The 22,826-nt window shown below is 40.9% G+C and overlaps 1 protein-coding gene across 7 annotated transcripts in view; it reads left to right on the forward strand.

Moving 5' to 3' along the window:
• slc4a4a (solute carrier family 4 member 4a) overlaps nt 1–11,655 on the forward strand; it is a 61,529-nt gene extending 49,874 nt beyond the window's left edge. For 4 of the 7 annotated variants that reach the window (XM_026186482.1, XM_026186479.1, XM_026186481.1 and 1 more), the window contains 6 exons: nt 605–677; nt 2,459–2,527; nt 3,252–3,425; nt 4,610–4,771; nt 6,622–6,701; nt 10,850–11,655. In XM_026186482.1, coding sequence (XP_026042267.1) covers nt 605–677; nt 2,459–2,527; nt 3,252–3,425; nt 4,610–4,771; nt 6,622–6,701; nt 10,850–10,958 — 667 coding nt within the window. In that variant the 3' untranslated portion in view covers nt 10,959–11,655. Of the gene's footprint in view, nt 1–604; nt 678–2,458; nt 2,528–3,251; nt 3,426–4,609; nt 4,772–5,658; nt 5,753–6,621; nt 6,702–10,849 lie in introns of all 7 variants that reach the window. The other 3 variants (XM_026186480.1, XM_026186484.1, XM_026186485.1) reach the window with 1 other exon arrangement.
• Nucleotides 11,656–22,826: the final 11,171 nt, after the last annotated feature.

Below are 22,826 nucleotides of genomic sequence, written 5' to 3' on the forward strand. Positions count from 1 at the left end.
ACCTGGAAGTTACGTCTGTGCTTTTTAACGTGCACACGATCTCTGAACAAAGTGTCTCGATCACTCTTATCATTCAAATCATAATCAATAAACACTTATTGCTGTTGGCTTGTTGATCCTAGCTGGTCAATATTGTTCATTCAGTGTTTGGTCTCAATAAATATTTCAGAAAAAGGCAGCGTGAGACAACTTTAACAAATGTTCTTTTTTTTCTCATCATCTCAGGTTTTTAATGATTATCTGTATTTAAATTAAGCTGTGTTATTGGCAGTATTAACATATTTTATTTTCAGCATCTTGCCTGGTTCTTCCTTTGTGTTCATTTTAGTTTTACGGGGCTTTTGATTGTTTTCATGTCTGACGTCCTCCCCGGCCTCCTGATGTGTCAGCTGTAAGCTGAGCTAACAAACCGTAACACCAGAACATCCACACTAACTCTGAACCCTCTGCAAACACTGGTGCTGTTTTCTTTTTCTTGGCTAAACTAATTTATGAATTGGTAACTGACTGCCAGGCTGCTTCAGATCATGACTTTATAGCAAGCAGACAGCTCAGACGCTGCAGTTTTGTTCTTGTGTAAAATGTATTTTTCTGTCCTTTGCAGAGAGCAGAGGGTCACGGGTGTGTGCGTGTTCATCCTCACAGGGCTGTCTGTGTTTATGGCTCCAGTTTTAAAGGTAATCAATCAGATATTGATTTTATTTCTTGTCTTGTGATTGATTTGTTAACTTGACATGCCAGTTAAACGGTTTATGAGTTTAATCAATGTCCTTCTAGAAGCAGGTCTTACCACGTAGCAACCATGTTGGTAACAGCTCTGGGGAGGAGTTTGAATTTATTTTCAAGCCTCTGACTAGAAATCAACAAACAACAATACATTTTTAATAGATCTAGAGACATACAATGCAAGTACTGCTTAAATGTGATTTACAAAAATGCTAAAAAGCTCTCTTTAGTTATACTGCACAAAGTTAAACAATATAAAGGCAGTGTAACTTGGCTTCATCGCCATCTCTGAGCAAAAGTCATGCTGCTTCACACTATGCTCCTGCAAAAAATGCAAAAACAAAACACAGCTAATGTCTAAGGAGCTTGGAAAGAAAAGCATCTGGATGTCTTTAGGTTTCTTAAAGATGTTTCATCCGAGAAGCTTCTTCAGTTCTAAGAGCAACTGGTGGAGAGCCCCAGATTTTAAGCCCTATGGGAGTGTCCCCAACAGGGTGATGGACCCCTTATTGATCCTCTACCTAATCACATGAGCCAAGGTGTCATCTGGGACCCTCTTTCCAACCTCCTTAGGCTACGATGACCTGGATCACTGAGAGCCCTCACAGACACGATCAGCTAATATGTCCCATTTCAGTTTAATGTGTTTGAATTCCAGTTGCTCTTACGTGACTTTTCAAATCTGCATCAAAATGCAACGACACAATAAAGTGGTAATAGTCTGTCTAATATGGCCGGTGGGTCATATTATTATGAAGAGGATCTGTAGTATTTAACCTGTTCTTCAGTTACCAGGACATATATGAAATCGGACTTCTCTGCTTTTTAACATAGTTTTCATTGGTCAAATTAAATTTAAAAGAATAAAAGGATTTCTTTATCAGGCTGCCCATAAACCTGCATAATAAATACACTCACTGATTACTGATAAGCTGCTATCTTATCAGAATCAGAATCTTTATCGTCCCTGCAGCAACGAGGCGCTGAAAAATGACATTGAGGTCCAGTTATCTCAGTGCAAAAGAAGATCGCTCAATACAATAAAAATTAAGTTAACACACACACACAATAAATACTTATGTGGATGAAGTCAAAGATCAGTGGAATTTTTTTTAAGTCCTTCTAGACGTCAGTTGTCTCTCAATGAGTTTTACAGCAGCGCCATTAACTTTGATCTTCGGCCACCGAGAGGCCAGACTCTCTCACAAACTTTCATAAATGTTCACAAACTTTATAACTCAAAGACTTTTGCATGCCGAACACGTGCCAAGTTCCTTGAGAGAGTTTTATATGCAGCTTTCCCTCGATTTATACAAATCAGCCAATCTATCATTAGATTACAAAGATTAGATATACTTATTCTCACCTCATATTTTAAATTCAACCTCTGAACGCTGGGTTCAAAAAGCTGTCATTGGTTCCCTTTGCAGCACAGTAAGTAATTTCAGACTTTTAAATGATATTCAACTGCTCTTCTTTCCTGCGACTGTCGACAGCTGTGGAGTAATACGACATCTCTTTTTGGAGCTGTGATGCACAACAGTCCACACGCTGTTGTGGGAATCTTTGAGAGCACTACACAACTCATAGGCGACTCCTCGAATTCAGAACAAATCAGACAAGTTTCAGTGGTTTCATTTTGCTCACTAACCTTTACATATTCTGTGTTTCCTAACAAACCAGGATCTAAGTATCATCTGTGATGTGCATTCTTCTTTTCCCCTTTACCTAGTTCATCCCCATGCCTGTGCTGTATGGAGTCTTCTTGTACATGGGGGTCGCTTCTCTCAATGGAGTGCAGGTATCATTTTAATTTTTAAAAAAAACAAGCCACAGAAAAAATTTGACTAAAGAGAAACTGATCTGAAAAAACAAAACAGCAGCAACAAAAAAACAACTACAATTACCATATTTCCACAAATTAGACTAGTCGGGGGGGGGGGGATATAACCCAGTTGTTTAACCATCATTTCCTTTTAAGAAATGGACGGTTAAATGGTAAAAACAGACACAGGAAGTGCTGAGTTGGCAAGGGGAGCGTGGAGGATGGTCCAGCTTTGAAGTAGCACATGTAATGTTATGCTTGTTGCGTCAGAGCTGCTGCATGTTTGTTCTGGTTTCCTTCATGTTAGAGAAGCAAGCCTGTGACACCATAGGTGCAGAGGCTCTTTGGATAGAAGACCATCTGTGCATCAGCGCAGACAGATGTGCTCAGAGTCAGAGAAACTCAAGCTGCCTTGCTGCTTTCTCCCCCCTTTGAGGTAGTCACTCAGCACTTGTGTAGGATAAACTGCATTATGCTGTAAATTTAAGGATACCAGCTGGAAATGATTGGCTGAATCTTCACGCTTAAACATAAAAAATCCAAACATGCTGCAGATGATGCCTGGGTACCTTCGGCAGCCGATATCAGTAAAAGTCTCAGAATAAGGACTTGCATAGTTTCCTTTACTTTAGTTGCAGTGAAAAGCAGTGATGGTTACTGAAGCTCTGTCATATTAATTGGTACCACGGTCTCTCTGTAGTTCATGGATCGTCTTAAGCTGCTTCTAATGCCGGCGAAGCACCAGCCGGACCTGGTTTACCTGCGACACGTTCCTCTCCGGAAGGTCCACCTCTTCACTTTTATGCAAATCCTTTGCTTGGCTCTGCTCTGGATCCTCAAGTCCACCGTGGCTGCCATCGTCTTCCCTGTCATGGTGAGACATCTTTTTATTGAGATGCTGCTAATTAAGTTTGCAGCATCCTAGAATGTATAGTTTTAATTAATATTAGTGAGTAATGTCTTGACGCACGCTCAATCACCCAGGTAAGTGGATCCCAAAAGGTTGATTCTGTTCATCTGGACGTTTTCAGTGTGAGAAACATTTTGTCACAGAAGAGCCACCTCGTCAGGCCAGGACTCTGCAGTCTGTTTACGCCTACAGGCCAGTGGACACTCTTTCAATGATGAGGATGTAACATCCTGGACAGGGAGGAACGCTGGTTTGAGGGCGGAGTCAAGGAGGCCATTTACGTGAAAAGGGAAAGACCATCTCTGAATGGAGGAGGGGGCCTAAGGGTCCATCTGTCACCATCTTACAATACTGTGATTGCAGTCATTCCCCGATTCTTTGATCAATGCTCCGTGGGCTTTGATCAGTGGTCATGACAGTTAACATATTAACGATCAAAGAACTGACCTCACAGAACTTTGTTCATTCAGTGGTGCTGGTTTCAGTCATTGTGCAAATGTGCTGTTTATGAGAAACGTTTCTCCCATTGAAAACGTCCAGATGAACAGAATCAACCTTGTGGGATTAGTGAGTAATACTAACACCTTTTAGTATTATTGTAAGAGTCATATCACAGGCATCAGCAGCAGAAGGACTCTGATCTAGGTACATAGGTATTGGGCAGATTCATAATGGCGTGACGAAAGTTTCATATCAGGACACATTTTTACAGCTTAAATGGAAAGTTCATTAACAGAGAGTTTGTGCTGTTTTAAAGCTAAGCAGGCACTATGTTCAGCATTACACTCACCAAAGCAGAATTAAAGAGGCTGTGACCAGAAATGCATTTTCAGTTCAAGTTCAAACCGTTTCTCGAAAGTTTGTTTTGTGTACGTAGACTTGAGTTTATCTGGGTGATAAATCAGCAGAGATCATCCCAGTACTTCATGTAACAGTTATATTGCAGGATGTTGTTATAAACTTCATTGAACGATAAAGTTTGTTGTACTTTTCAGAATCAAAGTGAAATAATCAGGTTTGACGTGTTAATGTGGGTTAATGTATTATTTTATTTTACAAATTACGTCGATTTCAGCTCATGTTTAAAAAAGAAATATCGATAGAATTAACGCTGACGTCTTTCTGTCAACGAATGATCTCAAAATCAGATCCTCGCTCTGGTCGCTGTCAGAAAGGGGATGGATTACCTGTTCTCTCAGCATGACCTCAGTTTCCTGGATGATGTCATCCCAGAGAAGGACAAGAAGAAGAAAGAGGATGATAAGAAGAAAAAGAAGAAACGTGGCAGCATAGACAGCGACGCTGACGACGTAAGTTTGGGATATGTTCATCTCTTACATTTCTAACTCACTCTTAGGTTTATTTGAGATTCTTCATTCTTAACTCTTTTTGTTTGTTTTCTGTTACAGCAGCTCATCCTAACTCGGAGTTTATGCACATTTCTTTCATTTTTAGGTTGTAGTTCTTCCAGTTAATGAACATGAGAATGTTTAAGAGGCGACATATGCTGAAATCATACCTTCACCGTGTAGACCGGAGAACGCCGTGGGTTTTATTCAAGCACTTTGCATTTTTAGATATTTGCAGCACAGAGAGAGATCTTATTGCAAGAGTTTTGACTAAAGGCTAAACAGTGCACCTCAGCACAGTTATCGTTAACTAACAGTTAACGAGTCTCCTGCAGCCCAGTCTGTATGATTGCATAGTAAATGAGGTGAAAAACAGCCACACCCCTTTCTTTTGAATACATTTAATGAACTATCGCTTTAAAAACAGATGAGTCTGTGACGCATCCGTGTTTTTCCACCCTCAGTGAGTTTGCTGGACATTTACATTATGATTTACAATCACAGTGGGCATTAAAAAGTACAAAACTTCATATACATTGGTTTTAAAAACTAGACAATATTATTTTATGTCTACATGAGTTTAAAAACAAGTTAAAATTTCCACATATTTTTACTCCTGTGTGTTAACGCCATCGTCGTGCTGCATTCAAAATATAATGAATGACTTTGCTCCAATTTCTACACTTTGCAGAGATGTGCAGTGGGCCCAGTTGGACCCTCTGGCAGGCTGCTCTGAATTATTCACTCATGACTGATTTTCTTGTAGCTCTGAACTGGATATGGCTGGAAACAAGCCGGTGAAGAGAAAAAAGAAAGTTTCCAATGATGATGTTTCCTCTCTCCAACAGTCTGACTTTCCTTACAATGAGAATATTCCCAGCATTAAAATCCCCATGGACATGATGGAACAGGAGCCCTTCTTAAGTGATAAGGCTTCTGACAGTGAGTAACTACCTGCAGCACCGGAGAAAACTACTTCTTGCGCCTGCCTAACTTGCTGTACTTAGTGAAGATGTGGTGCCTTTTTGTCTGTAACTGCATGATATTTAAATTTGCTTCACTTCTTTGCCGTTCTTTGTGCTTACTTCCTTTCAAACATGCATGAAAGCTGCTCGCTTTCTACCTCGTCCTGCTCAATTAACTTCTTTCCCCCCATCAGTTTCCATTTTCAGTTACGTGCTGTTAAGTCTGACTTTGTGGATCCTGCCTGTTTAAACATATTTAACAGTAACTTTAGTTTTATGTACAAAAGTCTTCTTGAATTCTAACTTTTGCCTTAATATATAACTAATGTGTGTTTGCTGAAGGACTAGTGTGTAGACTTAATTACATTTATTGGAGGTTGGAACTAACTGATTGGCCCTGCTTTTCAGAGGGTGTTGATTATTATATGTTTTAGGATCACTTCACCTAATAAAATCAAATAGAATACAACACAGCAGACCCTCTCCTGAGCTTTGTCTGGGCTGGTGTAGAAATATACTAGAACAACCTTTAAAGACTCTGTTGAAGCAGATAAAAGTATGATACACGCTGGATGGGGAAAAATAAATGACCCCAGTATCACACACTGGTCCTTTAATGTTAGAACAAATGCCTGTTTACAACATTAAATGAACTGACTGGTTTCTATATGTATTCATTACAGTATCTTTGATCCACACTGTGTTCCTGGTTTTACCCGCTGCTTTGCTCTTACAGATGCTATGACACACACAGGATGTCAAACATTAAAGTGTGTCAGAGGCTATCTAACAAGTTACATGGATATCTGTGAGCTAATGGCTGTTTTCTTTGGGGTTTTTTCGTAGGAGACAAGTCCTCATCATTCCTTGAACGACACACATCGTGCTGAGCAGCTTCGCTTCTACCAGGCCAACTACTTGTCCAGGTGAGATGTGTGTGTGTGGATATCAGAGTGTGTACAGACGGGAAGCTGAGAGCCACAGACTGTCACAGTGCAGCTCACCTGCCAGACTAAACAAAATGGCAACGAAACAAAACAACCTCCACCAATTTCCTTTTGCATTTAATAAAGACAGTGGCATCAGAGATGGCAAAAGGTCAGAAGGCACGCTAACTATCCCCACGCGTAATGCTAGCCTGAACTTTAAAGGTCAGTTAGGCTAATTAGCTTACCTATGGCTAAACTGTATTTTCCTCAAGGGGAAGCAAAGCGCTGGGCGCCATATGCCAGCTCGTCTGTCTGCCCCGTCATGCTGTTTGCATGCTGTATGCTAAAAAGTGAAAGGCTTCTGAATACTAGTTTTTTGCTGTGCTTTTTTTCTGCTATGTTCACAAAAGAGTTTTTTCTCTATTTTATTTCCTTCAGTAAAACAAAGGAGCTGCTTCAGTGAGACTTTTTCTTTTTTAGTGAGCTAATATTTTATTTTGTTTTTGGTTTACTTTTCCACAGCTTTAGAGATAAATAAAGTTTGTCCTAAACACATTTTGTGACTTAGTCTGTGTTTTACTCAAATTAACTGACATCTGTAGATGCTGGCTAACCTAAGCTGCCACATAACTGTTAAGCCTTTTGAAAGACAGCAAACTGAAATCTTCCATGCTCGGCTGCAACTTGCACCCAAAGTGCTTTCTAATGGCCAATGATGCCTCCAGAATCTGCATTATCACAGATAATACTTTATTATTTTCAGCAAATATGCATAGGATTAAAGCTACATAATAATTATGGCCCCAAACTATAGTATTCAGACCCGACGGGTGTACTTGGAAGCAAAATTAGCCCATATTTTCAGTCTCATGGAGACTCATCTGTTTGTATGAGTTTTAGTTAAAGTCATATGTAAGTTTTCCACACTTTCCCGTTTGTGTGATTTAGTTTCTGTGCCGTAGCAATGCAAAAAGTATATAAAACAACAAAGTGTGTTTCACTAATTTTCCCATCTTTATGGGAAAGCGTCAGACATCAAATTTCAAATTTTTTCAAATTCAAATTTTATTTGTCACGTACACAGTCATACACAGTACGATATGTAGTGAAATGCTTGGACAACTGCTCGTGACCTAAAGAGAACAAAAAAGGAAAGGCTATGAATAAGATAGGAAATAAATATGAAAAATTAAAAAGGGTAAATTTAACTAGGAAGGAATAAAATATAAATTAAGGTTAAAAATGAAATAACTGTACAACACAAATTAGAATGAAGGGTAAATTTAACTGGGAAGGAATAAGATAAAATATATAAATTAAAGTTGAAAATAAAATAACTGTACAACAAAATACACAATATAGAACTATATAAGAATGTATGAAGAAATCTAAATATAAATAAATATATACACAATGACAGTAGCTGTACAAGTATTAACCGGAAATGAAGAATATAGTGACCAGTGTTGTGCAAAACCAAAGTCCAGAAAGTCCAGTGTGTGTGTAAGAACCATATGTGTGGGTCAGTACTGTGTGGTGGTGTGATTGAGAGACCGTATCGCCTGCGGGAAGAAGCTCCTCCTCAGTCTCTCTGTGTTGGTCTTCAGGGAGCGGAATCGCTTTCCTGACCTCAGCAGAGAGAACAGTCTGTTGTTGGGATGGCTGAGGTCCTTCACCATCTTCCTGGCCTTGGTCCAGCACCGCCTGCTGTAGATTGAGTGCAGGTCAGGGAGCTCGGAGCGGATGGTGCGCTCAGCTGACCGCACAACCCTCTGTAGAGCTCGTCTGTCCTGCATGGTGCTGTTCCCGAACCAGGTTAAGATGTTTCCCGTCAGGATGCTCTCTATGGTGCACGAGTAAAAGTTCCTGAGCACCTTGGAGGGCAGTTGGAAGTCTCTCAAGCGTCTGAGGTGGTAGAGACGCTGACGGGCCTTTTTCACCACGGTGTTGATGTGACAGGACCATGACAGGTCCTGCGTGATGTGAACTCCGAGGTATTTGAAGCTGTCCACTCTCTCCACTGGGCACTCGTTGATGACGGGGGTCTGGTAGTTCCTCTCCTGCTTAGTGCTGAAGTCCACTATCAGCTCCTTTGTCTTACTGACGTTTAGAAGGAGGTTGTTCCTCTGGCACCAGTTCTCCAGATTCCTAATCTCCTTCAGGTAGGCCGTCTCGTTGTTATCAGAGATCAGGCCCACCACGACGGTGTCGTCAGCAAACTTGATGATGGTGGTGGAGCTGGTAGTGGCCACACAGTCATATGTGTACAAAGAGTACAGCAGGGGGCTCAGAACACACCCCTGTTTATATCCGTTTGTGAGTCCTTGTGTCTTGTTTCGCTCCTTATGTTTCGTTGCATGTTCCCCTGTCTACCATGTTTATCCATGTTCCCCTCGTGTTCCCTCGTGTTCCCTCGCTCCCTCTCATCTGCCTTTTCTCCACTCCAGTGTCAGTCTTGCGTTCGTTTCCTGTTTTATTGTGAAAGTCTTGCGTTCCATGTTCAGTGTGTTTCGTTTTGCTTCCTCGTGTCTAATTTGTCTCCGCTGTGTTCCCCATGTGTTTCCTGTTCCCTCATCATCCTATTGTGTATTTAAGCCCCGTGTTTCCCTCTGTCCAGTGTCGCGTTCTCCCTCATGGTTGTGTGTCATTCTGTTTGCCTCCACATGTGTTTAGTTCTTATCATTTCCCACTGTTGTTTTGTATTTCCATTTACTTAATAACGCTGTGTTATATGTTATCTGCATTTGCGTCCTTTCACAGCCAGTTCACGACAGTTTCTCTCATGCAGACAAAGTTGATAACCACCTTTGTGACATCCATCATCTCTGACTGGGATTTATGGTTTTATCGAGCCAGCTAATGCTAACAAAGTCTGACTATGTTGAACTTCATTGAACGTCTGCAGGAACATAACCTGCAGGATTATCAAAAGCAACCAGCTGAATAACAGCTAAACTGGTTCGTCTTAAATTTGCCTGTGACTTGTAAGAGATTAGTATCTAAAGCTGCATCTTAGGCCATTTTGTAGTGTTTTTGTGTATTTAGGAACACAGATCAATCTGCTGTGTGGATGTTGTAAGTCTATACTGCATGATAAATGCACACTGTGTTCCACTGATAAGAGCTTTAAGGAGACAATCGGTCTTAAAAAGGCATGACAGGAACTGTTTGTGTGCAAATATTTATAGCAAAGATTATGCTGCTTAAGAGAGATTATGTTTTTCCATCATGTCCGCAACTTCTCACAATGACCAGGATCTGCGCATTGTGAGCACATGCAGGGTCAAGCTGCCTTCCCATCACCCCATCTGCCCCACAGTCGTCCCACTAATCCTCTTCCATCAGCACTGTTACCACAATGTGTGAAAAGCAGCTGCGATTACAGGACATCTGCGATGTCAACAAACCACAACCAGTGACATAATTGGTCCGCAGCCACAGCCGCAGTGCTCTTCAGTCACATGTTGTTTTCTTTTAGGGTTAATTAGCTGGGTGCTTTTTGATGTCATTTTACTTTAAAACATTTTAGGCATTTTAATAGTTACATGCTCATTATTATCACTGGCATCGTTCCTGGGTATCTATTGTAGTAATGACGTTACGCTGACCCTGCTGTTAAAGTAATCCTGTCCCACTAAGACTGAAGGCAAATTGTTTTGAGCTCAGACGACCTCAGGAAACATCAGATCTATACTGAGGTATTAGTGAAATACCACAATAAAGTGACCTAGAGGTGAGATGTTAAGTCAGCTAAACATAAACTAGTAACCAAGATAAGCAACAATGCCAAATAATCACCGGGTACAACCTTTGAGATGTGAGCATGATTTTTTTGGTGGGCATCTATCAGATCTTTGTCATATTTACTCTGCTCCCAAAAAATTACAGGAAAACTTTGAAATCCTCCTGGATATCTACTGAATACTGATAAGGACAGGATGATGTGTTAGGAACAGAAGGATGCTGCGTTGTTTCAAAGAAAAGAAAGAGCTGAATTTAAAGACACCCTAAAAACTGAAGTGAAAAGTGATGCAGCAGGCGAGTCTGCTGAAGCTTCATCTAATCGACCCCGAACACCTAGATGATATAGTCGACGCACTACGTCTGCACACATGTACTTAAAATATTTTATTTTTGTGTTTCAGTCCTGAGATGAGTCCGCTGAAGTCTGTGCCTCAGATTAGAATAGACATGGACCCAGACGATGATAACACTTTCTACTGGAAGAGCAGAGGATCCGAAACATCTCTGTAGATCTCCACCAACCTGCAGCACAACTTTTCTTTTTACTGACCTTCGGTGATTCTTTTAACTCCGATCTCCTTCATGACTTCAAGACTTTGTTGTGAAGAGTGGCACGCTTTAGAAGAAGCATTACGCTGCACGCTATATGGTCTTTCCTCACCACGTTTCTCTCACAGCTCCACAGCTAGTCTTTGCTTACAAAGGTAACCCCTGAATATTCTTCTATGCAACTCCTCCTACGCATCACCGACCGAGGCTGCAGCTCACTCTGACCACGCATGGACCTGCTCTTTTTATATAAACATATACAAATATCATCTGTCTGAGTTTTTATATAAACCGAATTATTCTAATAACATTTTCCTGTAGCAGGAAAATCATGTTTTTATAGCTCTACCTCTTGTTTTAGATTCAGTGCTTATCATGAATGATTGCAATGTGTTGACTTTTGATGGGGTTTTGATATTTTCTCTCTGTCCTCTTGTAGAAATGATTCACACAGATTCACTCTATGATCATAGCTTGTGAAGGAAATACAGTAGATATTTAAGTAAATTAATAGCAGATTAACAATGCACATTTGTATGTGCAGATGAGGAAAATATTTTTATTCTCACTTTGTGATGCAGTTTTACTTGCTTCAGTTTCTAGTTTTCTGAATCTTTTACTCTTTTGCTTTTGTTACTCGTTTAATTTAAATCATTTTCTTCTTTTGTTTTGCTTTAAAAAAAAGATTTTATTGTGTGTGTGTTTGTAACATTTCTTATTTTTTTTCTGTTCGAGTAGAAAACAATCCAGCGACATAATCATCCGATTTTCCTCCGCCAAACTTAAACTCTAACTAGAAATGCATATCATAATAATTACTTTTGCTGCACAAAGTACTTTACCTAAGTGGCTTATAAGAGATTGATTCTTAAAGTAACAATGTGAAAAAGAGGAGACGGGAATCAAATCCATGCGAGCTCAGTTCGGTTCACGGCAGGTTTTCTTTGTTTTTCTCAGCTGTTTTTGGAATTATCTGATGATGTGAAGACGTTTTTCATAAGGATGTGTTTGGGCTGTAATACAACGGTCACATGCCATCTGTGCTTACATTCAGAGACTTATTGGTCGGTGTTATGCAATCCTATCTTCTTCAAATCCACACAAAGACCCGTGCGCACGTCAGCTGTCAAACATGTCTTTGAATCTCTGATTGCTGGTCAGTGTTTGACTCAGTTTTCTTCACTTTAACTCAAATTTCTAATTATCAGGCAAAGCATTTTAATTTTGGCCCCCATAATAAACTTGCTGAGCTTGTAGAGTGTGCACAGGGCATGTGAGTGTTATGTTTAACCCACACACATCCTTTAAACAGTTGTTAAAACATCATGTCAGTGAGGCAGAAGATGCACAAACTCCATATTTGCTCCAATGTTTTTACTTCAGACGGTTTCCCACAGAATGACCGCGTGCATCTCTCTGACTGCTCGTCTGTTTTTGGCCAGTTATAAAGGATAATTCAGGTTTATGTGAACTTATATTACATGAATGTGGCTGCTGTGTGGGTCGTGCTAACTTTGAACTCTTCCCTTCTGTTGTAGTAATCAGGCAGGAAACAGAAGTTGTATTTAGAGAAATACAAGCTCCAAAGGTTGTTTGAAAAAACAAAATTGCAGCTGACCCATTATGCATCAGCTGTAGGTTTCTTGGTATATACAAAGAAAAATGTTCTTTTCTTCAGTGCAAAAACATTTTACAATTTCCCCCAAACTGCAGTAAGTATCTCACTGAAACAACTGAAAGCAAAGTGCTCTGCTCCTGGTACAGGTAATTAAGTAAAAAGAGCTGCTGTACACCCACTTTCACCTGACATGCATTTTACTTTAGCAGCTTTGTTATATAATTTCCCATCAAAATAACTGGTGGGAATTATAATAATAACTCCATCAGATAGCAGGACATACAGGTGGATGTAGACCCTGTGCATCTTTAACATACTTATTCCTGGAGATTACAGATTACCTTTGCATGGTAAGATAAATAATCCATATTTATCTTACAGTAGTCATTACTGTTTGAAACAAGTAGTTTTAGCCTCAGTTCTCCACATCTGAAGAAAGTGACTGGATGACTCTCATAAGCAAAGAAAAACAACAACAACAGCACAAAAGAGCCGCTTTAAATGTTGAACGACACACTCTTGCAGTTTGATCTGAACAATAGACACAAAAAGCTTTTACATGCTGTTTTCTGTTTTTGTTTTGTCTCTGTGGTGAAGATGGAGCTCAAAGTTGGCATGACCCACATTGAAAGGTTAAAAATAACCCACGGTTATCTTTTAACTCCAGTACAGTGATCGACACCATCTCCCCACTGAATCTCTAATGGGTGCACTGAAGCACTTTCTCACTTTTTTCATTTTAATTTGAAACCTCCGGGCCTCTGTACGGATCGCCACGGTAGAGATTTCAAAGACGTAGATAAGAGTCACGACATACTTAATATTCCACCTCAGTATTTACAGCTGTCAGCAGCGGCGAGTGGAAACGAATGTGAGTCAGCGCCCGGGACATCTTCTGTGGGGAGTGGTTAGTTTAAAGTGTGATTCTGTGTAAGTGTGTCGGACAAAAACCTACAACACGACGTGAAAATCTTCTGTTAATCCTAGTGTTCGGAATACTGATGCAATTTTTTTTATTATTATTAACATTTTGTGACTTTAGAATAGGTGAAATTGTTTATTTTAGAATTTATATTTTTCAAATGAAATGTATATTGGAAATAAAGAGAATTATCAAACAGCACTCGAGTGCTCGTCAGTCTGATGTTGGGGATAATTAAAGTGTTCCATATTGAAAAGCCAGCATAATTACATTTAATGTCACATTTATGAACTGAAACTATTTGAGGATTATTTATGTTAAAGTAAATTTAAGTCACTATTTTGTGATTTAACAAACAAGTGAAACCTGATCAACTGAGTCACTGCTCTTTAAACCTTCCTTCAGAACAATCATCAGAAACCACTTTTACTCTGGATAAAAAAAGTCTGAGGTGAATGGTTGCTGAGTGATGGACAGTTAATGATTTTGCATTTTTGCCTTTTGAACATTAGTTAAAAAATCTCCTTTAATCTCTTTAAGACACATAAAAAGTTCAAGGACATTCATCAGTTAGACATGTGCTCATGGACTATATCCCCCATAATGCAATGCACCAAGAAGCTGGCAGACCTGAAGCACTCACTAGAAAACACCTTAAAATAATAGTCTGTAAAAAAATATATATATGATGGTGCTGGAAGGGTCCTCTTTGCACAGGTTTTTGATTTTACTCACCATTACTGATTATGTAACTCCCTCTACTGTCAGCTGAACGCTATTAAAGACTATAGTACAGATGTTTCAATAAAAGAGCAGTGTGTGTGTGTGTGTGTGTGTGTGTGTGTGTGTGTGTGTGTGTGCTTTTGAAGGCTCAGTAGTAGTTGTTGGCTATTTAATTTAAAAGTTTCATAATACTGTAAATACTGCACTTGGTGGTACAGTTTTTCTTAGTTATCAAAGTTCAAAACAGTATGTGTGACAAGAGAACAAGACTGAAAAGTGTAAAAAGACCCAAACAGCACAGGAAGATGCAGAAGAAGAGATGCTTCTTCACTCACCTTTTTGCTCACCATGTGTTTACACACCACTCTGCATCTAACCATTAGTTGTTATCAATCTCTGTCTTCTTCCAAAACTGTCTTCTGACCATAAACAACATAATGTCATTGTTCATGTACGATGACAATAGAGGGCTCTTCTATTCTGTCACTTCAGCTACAGTTTAAAATACCTGCAGGTCATTTTCAGAGCAGCTTCAAAGCTCCCGTTGGCTCTGTAACAAAAGGCCAACAGTGCTCTCAGATGTCAGCTAATTATTCTACACAGAGTGTAAGAGGCGCTGCAGCTTATCCACCTCATCAGCATTTAGAAACACCATCAAAACAAAGCACTAATCAGCAATGTGGGATTCCTGCTCTCCCATGTAATCAGGGACTTCCAGTTCATTAGCAGACATGCAGAGATAATTACAGAATTACATGAAAAGCATGATTTCACGTCAACTTTGATACTGTGTCAGAGGTTATAAAAAGGTAACTGCTCAGTGTTTCCACTAGGGGGCTATAAAGAGCTGTGGTAGAGATAAAAAGCACCGGTGAGGATGAAGCTGCATTCAGCTGGAAGCAGGTTGAAGGGAAAATAGGTAAAAAATACAGCTAGACTTATTCTGACAAGACTTGTAGCTGAAGACTATAATTTATGTTAAATTGCTGTGTGAGCAATTGTGGTAGTTTGCTGCCAAGTGAAAGAGACAAGAAAAAGTCCATTAAATGAGCTGAATAGACTTAAATCATAGCTTGACATGAGCCGTCTTTCAGATGAAAGAGGACATTTCTAGAAAGTGCAGCAGACATGGATGTAACAGTAACTTTATCACAAACCTGGTCATGGTGTGACTGCAAAAACTGTGCAGATCAAACAGAAACCAACAGGTCACAGTTTGAAATCTCAGTATCTACTGGGACTGGCACTACATCAGAGTTAGAATTTATTAGTTAGTTTCCTTCACACTTCACACACTACAGGTATTTTCATACTGGAAATACCTGGAAAGAGCAGCAGCATACCATCAACTCAGAGAGTTTTCTTCACATATCTTTGAATTTTGTTTCTGATTTGTTGAGGGGCCAGCACGCCTCATGTATTCACCGTTAGTGAATTCCCTAGAGAATGAGTAGATTGTCCATCGGATCAGTGTTGGGCAAGTTACTTTGAAAAAGTAATTAATTATAGTTGCTAGTTACTTCTTCAAAAAAGTGGCTCCTATCCCCAAAGCCGCCTCCTATCCGCCGCATAAATGTCCTTGCGCTTTTACACCAGTCTTCACGGTAGCGCCTTTTCGCTTTATATCCTGATTGAAAGCCTAGACGCGCACACAAATTATAACTTTGTGTCCTTCTCTGGGACACCTACTGTACCTGTGTGCCAAGTTTCATCCAGATTCACTGTAAAATTCCTCAGAAATTAAAGGACATTTATATACAATTCAATACAGCCAATACACTACAATTATGTAAATTTCGAAAATTCATTAAAAATCATCCTGAGTAGTTGAGGAATCTGTTGAAAGTTGGACCTCAACTATTCTGGAAAAGGCGAAAAGGCGCTACCGTAAAGACTGGTGTAAAAGCGCAAGGACATTTATGCGGCGGATAGGAGGCGGCTGGCTTGACCGCGGCTCACAAATGACGGCTCACTTTACCGCGGTCCCATGTTACTTACATAGACAGCAACCTCCGCGCAGCTGATATAAGATGCGGTAACCTGAAGACAGCTTCAAACGTCTGTTTGTTGAAAAATAGTAATGCGACCGCATTTTCTTGTTAGTAATGGTAACGGCGTTGTAACGATAGAAATAGTAATTAGATTACTCGTTACTGAAAAAAGTAACGCCGTTATTCCCATCACTGCATAGGATGTATACAACAAAAAGGAGGAGGCAGCTGCCATGTCCTGACAGTGAAGGCAAGGGCATGAACCTTGCATTCTTCTTTATGGCCAGCAGGGGGCGACTCCTCTGGCTGCAAAAAGAAGTCCAGTTATGCAGACGTTTGTGCAAATGATGGCTCTCAGCTCTATGACCTCACTAAACATCTTCTTCATGGCATATGGTGTCAGTCACTCCTTTCAAGTCATGTTGAATACAACATGGATCTCATTCAGTAAGTTATGGCGCCCGTTAGAGTCGCCTCGTGATTTAGATGTTGCTAAATGATCATGTAGTGTTCCTCAGTTAAAAAAAACCCTAAATAACTAATAATAATAATAATGGATACTTTATTGATCCCCATGGGGAAATTACTTGTTTTTCTCTGCATTTGACCCATTCACTCAGTGAAGCAGTGGGCAGCCCACTAAGCAGGCGCCTGGGGAGCACCTTGCTCAGGGGTACCTCAGGGTAGCCGTTAAGTGGATTCGAACCGCCGACCTTCCGATCATGGGGCGACCACTTTACCTACTGAGCTATCCCTGCCCCCCCTACTAACCTACTAACTAACTAACTAAAAAAATTGTAAAAGGCTCATTTTAATCCTGGAGTGGCATGTGGACCTTTAGCAGTGTTACTGGTGTGATGGGTGTCTTTTAGCACAGAGTACAGGTTGTAACCGAGCAGATTTCAGTGGCTGAACATGAGCACAGGCTCCACAGGAGAAGAGAGGTGACACTTGAGTTGGGGAGCGAGAGCAGGATCCACCCACACGAATAACACAGTCCTTCTAGCTGTGTGTCTGGGGTAAAATAATATTATTTTACTTTTGTACATGCAGTACTGGTGTGCATTTTGAGCTACAAGCACATTTGTGGACAAATGCAGCGGTCTGATTGGTCAGATTTGCTTATTTGCATTCGACAAAACAAAACAAAAAAAGCATCAACCTTAGTCAGAAAAAATAAATGCTGCAAATTCATCCGAACGTCTGCGGTTCAACTGAATTTTTAACACTAAACATATTCACACAGATCCTGTGTGTGAAAGGCCTTTAAAGCTAGTGATCAGAGACCATAAACACATGAAAAACGTGATGATCGAGGGCACACTTTATAGGGTTTTTTTCCTATAGACTTCTAAACAATCGGACTTATTCCTGCAACCAGAGTCGCTGCCTCCTGCTGGCCATGAGAAAGAATGCAGGTTTAAAGCATTTTTGCACTGATTGAACTTTGCAGACGCTGAAGCTTTGTTGTCCAGTGTCGACGCTCATCATTTTTACTTTCATGATGAGAACTGACACAGCCTCATAAAAAACCAGCTCATTCTCTTTAATGTGTTAAAATTGGAAGCTCATTGTGTGGCAGGTTGGGAGTAACAAAAACAAGGTATACCCGCAGAGAGGATGAGTATAAGCTCTATAAACATAAACTGTATTATTAAGACGTTGTGTCCCTTCACCGGAGGAAACCGGGTGATTAATCGCAGTGCACGAGTGATCTGTCACATCTTAATCAGTATGTGTTTGCCTGCTGACGTCAGGATATTTCACTGTTGTGTGAACACAGACCAACACTGACAGGGAAGCATTCAAGAAGAGGAACATTTTGTGACCGATTTAACAATAAATTCATGGTTGTTCTTACAGCACAGCTATTTCAAGGTTCAATGTTCTGTAACTACAAAGGACAAACAACAACAGAGTGCAAGGTTTAGGACCTGAATGATTTGCAGGACGAGCTTCAGTTTGCACGTTTCTTTTAGAAATGTGCATTTGAGCCTCGGTTTGATTCTCCATTTACAGTAGTGACATAACTAAGTGTGCAGTTTTTATACAGTGGCTTGAAGCACAAAGGAACTACCTTCTGACAATAGTGCAGGTTCGCCCTTTGTCTGTATGTGGAATTGTTATATTGATGTCTTTGACCCTGAAACAACCGAGCTGTTTCAATAAAAGGACTGAACTGAACTTTTAAAGTATTTTGTACAAAAGCACTGAAAATCAAGCCTGCTGCAGCAGGACGTCTTTCTACTATATTTATATTAATTAATTCAGGAAATTACAATGTAGTGATTATAGGTGCAAAATCACAATAAAATCAAACCCAACCGTGATAGAAAGAACAAAAATTAATGGGCTGTAAATGACGTCACACAACTTTACAATACTCTCACCACACAGTGGGCCACTTCCTCCAAACATGAAAACATGTTTTTATGTTTGGAGGAAGTGGCCCACTGTTCGTTGCAACGAAAGGTTGTAGGACTAGTTATAGGGTGACAAATCTATGGGACTAGACACTTTTAAGACTGAAAATCCTTTTTTTAAATTAAAAAAAAAAACATTTTATTACACTGATCTTCAATTTTTTTTTTTCAGTCCTTTATGCTGTTTTTGCCACACACCTACTGGAGAGGAAATGTTTACAGGAAGTTTCCTTCATTATGATTCAGCTGTTGTTTTGTTGTCTGCTTAGCTTCCTTAATCTTCCTCCTCAGCTCTTCATTTGCTCTGCTCTGTCACTCACAATATGAAGGCTCAATTATAACCTAACTGCAGTCAACAATTAGTTTATTGACAGGTTAAATTCAGATGAAATTAGTTTGGACATTTTGGGCTTCACAGCATCCTCAGTTTCCATCTCTCCTGTCTGTCTTTCTGTTACCAATAAGGGCTCTATGAACCCTTCCAGTATGGCTTCCATACACACTGCAGTGCTCAGACTTTAGCAAAATAACTAAAAGCTTCTCATTCCTGCTGACTCTGGCCACATCAGCATCCCCATCCTCCTGGACCTTTGGAGCCTTTATCAACCTTTCTCTCACCATCCTTCTGTCACATCTATCCAACTGTCTTGGCTTCACTGGTACTGTATTCTCCTAGTTTCAGTCCCGTCTCTCTTGTCACCAGTGGGAGGCTCCTGATCCACTCCTGCCCCAGGAAATCATGGTGTGCCACAAGGTTCTGTGTTTGGACCCCTTCTCTTCACATCTATTCTTCTTTTACTCCCTGTTGGTCAGATGGGAGAACATGTAGATGTGTAAAATCTCCCCTCTTACTCATCACAACAAAAGCAAAGGAGGCACCATCCTGTGACGCTATGTAGCAACTGTGTTTTAGGAGTTGCCAACACCAATAAAACAACAGGCCCGGGACTCTGGGACCACTGAGAAATGTGTCATGACCTCTGGGATGCAAAGTTTACATTTTTAGTCTGATGAAGTCCGTCTGCGTGATGTGGGACTTATGTGGAGAGATTATTGTACAGTTAAGTAACATCTTTGCTCCAGATCCATGAAACCCCCACTTTGTCACCACAACAACTCTTGAGCCTGACACAAGCCTTTGTCCTGTTTATGCCGCTTATATCTGTGACAGTGGGGGGAATGTTATCACTAAATTTAAGCCTGCCTCGCTGCGCAGATATTCACCTCGTCCAGTGAACCCAGATGGGGCCCCGAGGACGAGGGAGAGAGGACCAACAAAAACACAACGTCTACAACCCTGATGCTCTGATAAACTCTGAGGCTGCTATTTTAGGTCAGTGTCAACATGGAAAAGTATTGAGCATCATCCAAACATGAGTCATCCTCCTCAGTCCACAGTTTACTTCTTATTTGGATGCATTTCATCATTTCGCAGCATTAAGTGTGTGGCTGCAAAACACGTCAACGAGCTGAAGAAGAATTAAATTTTATAGCTCTGTAATTAAGTAGGACAAAAAGCAAATGAGATAAACAGAATAAACCGAGAGACTCATTATGAAATATGTTTACAGCTTCAGGATATATATATCGGCACTGATTTACATAACTATTGATCAAAGGAAGCCACGCCATTGGATCTGAAATTCACCCTGATGTGCCAACCTCACAGCAGGACTAGAGGAAACATACAGGAGGCAACAGTTAGTAGGATTCATCCTTTGGGAATCCCGAGTGTTTCTCAACATTAAACGTAGCTGTCAGTCTGAGGGCCGAACCACAGATCCGCTGCTCCCAATAATATAATGTATTTCCAGAAGTTTTCAAAACCAGAACAAACAAATCACAGCCTTCATTCATTTTATTTTATTCACAACCCTACTTCCAAAAAAGTTTGGACACTATGTATAACTTAAAAAAGAAATCAGTATTTCAGTATTTTGAAAATTTGGTGACAGAAACAGCTTAAAAACAGTTGGCAAACATCTGGGGACTGAGGAGAGCAGCTGCTGGACCTTTGGAGGAGGAATGTGTCCTGTTCTTGTCTGATTGGCCGTCCGACTGCGGTCTGGAGTGTGGAGCCTTCCTGCTGCTGTGGAGTCGGGGCGGTCTGCCTCCCCCCACCGCAGGGAAAAGGGAAACACCACCTGGGTCTGGGTGCAGTTCCCCCCTCCAGGGGCGGGGGCACCTAGACCCGGTTTGTAGAGTACGCTTGGGGAGTGTGATCGTGTGTACAGCGTCTCTTTATGTCTGTCTCCACGTTGGTTGAGTGTGGAGTAAGTGCATATGAGAGCATGAGGGTGGGAATGGATGTTTGTATCTGTGTGTGCCTGTATGTCTGTGTCTATATGTCAGGTTGGGTGTCAGGCGCCACCTCTCTGGGGACATCTCAGGCCCTCCAAGGTTTGGAGGCCTATCTCCCCCTACCACCACTTCCCCTGCCAGTGGCGGACCCCCTCAGACATTGGTGCGTTGGTGGTTCTTTGTGTCCGGGGATGGGCGTCCAGGTACACACCGGCTCACTCCTTGGCGGCCGCTTATCGGGGCCTGGAGCCTGGGGCTCGCTCGGGCCACTTCGGAGGTGGGGTGCCCCCGGCCTCTCGGCCTGGGGCTCGGTCACTCAGGCGCAGCTGGCTGCCGGCGGAGCTCATGGGCGCGTCACTGCAACTCCCCCTGACTTCTGCTCCGCGGCTGCTGAGTGAGCCCTCATCTGGGACTCTCCTCAGCTCTTTCTGGGACAGTGGCGCGGCTGCCCCTCTGTGGGTCTTCCTTGGTCTCTTGTGTTCTGGGGGCCTCTGGATGTCTGGAGTTTTGATCTCCTCCACACCTGCTTCACGCCCTGGAGGACGGGGCTGTGGCCCCCCCCACACCCTCTAGCAGATCATTACATGAAGGAACCTTTTAAAAAAAACAAGCGCGTCCATGCTCACAGGTGTACACACGGGTGATCACACCCACAAACTACACCCTTTTTGGCTCCTACCTCAAAGCACACTGTGTTCTGTTGATCTTATGTGCTGCACAATAATGTTTAACATTTAGTATTTACTGTCATATTCCCATATATCATTGTGATGTTGTTTATTCTATTACTCTTGTTCTCTTCTGCTTGTTTTCTTTTTTCTTTCTCAGCAGGTGACCCAGGTGATTGATATATGCATTTTTTTTCTCTGCCCGTTCTGTTGGTTTTTGTCTTTTGCCCTTCTCCCCCGTCCCTCTTCTCAGCTGTTTCCCTTTCCCTCTTTCTTTCCCCCAGTCAAGTCTGTCCCGTATTCAGTAAGTGAAAATAAAATAAACAATAAAAGGTGAATCAAATGGACCATTATGGCAAGGCTGGGATGGTCAGTTTGGTAAAGTAAATCCGTTGGGCATCTTTCTTTGCCTTTAGACAACAATTCTGATGCAAAAGAGCCAAACGGGACAGGCCAAAAAAAAAAAAAAAAAAAAAAAAAAAAAAAAAGCAATGTTTCAAGTTGCATCTTTAGTGATTCTCCTACTGTTAAGTCATCATGTTTTGTCCAAAGGGGTGTACTTGCAGTTTTTCTTTGAAAAAATGTAAAAAGATCACAAAAAGATATTGCCAGCTTTTTCTGCAAAAAATAAAAATAAAAATAACACATTTACTTAAGTTAAAAAAAAAAAAAAAAAAAAAAAAAAAAGAAATCAGTATTTCAGTATTTTGAAAATTTGGTGACAGAAACGGCTTAAAAACAGTTGGCAAACATCTGGGGACTGAGGAGAGCAGCTGCTGGACCTTTGGAGGAGGAATGTGTCCTGTTCTTGTCTGATAGACGATTGTAGCTTTTTGGTTTTATGATGAGCCGAACGTTGTTGGTTGGTGAAAGGTCTGTTCAGGCCAGTTCAGCACCTGGACCCTTCTGCTATGAAGAGTCCAGGTCATTTATGAATTTGAAATGAGCTTTGCCCCAGAGAAGACAGCGGTGTTTCTGCATCATGTTCACACATGGCTGCTTCTTTGTATGACTCAGCTTTAACCTGCATTTGCAAACATTTCCTGAGCCCATGATGAGCTGATGTCCAGGATTCACGGGCATCCAGGACTGATTTTCTGATCAACTCTCACACTGCTGATGATGAGATATTCAGTCTTTGCAATTTTAACATTATTTAACATCATATTGAAATTGTTCCACA

This window comes from Astatotilapia calliptera, chromosome 12 (assembly GCF_900246225.1).
Source record: "Astatotilapia calliptera chromosome 12, fAstCal1.2, whole genome shotgun sequence".
NCBI classification, from domain to species: Eukaryota; Metazoa; Chordata; class Actinopteri; order Cichliformes; family Cichlidae; genus Astatotilapia; species Astatotilapia calliptera.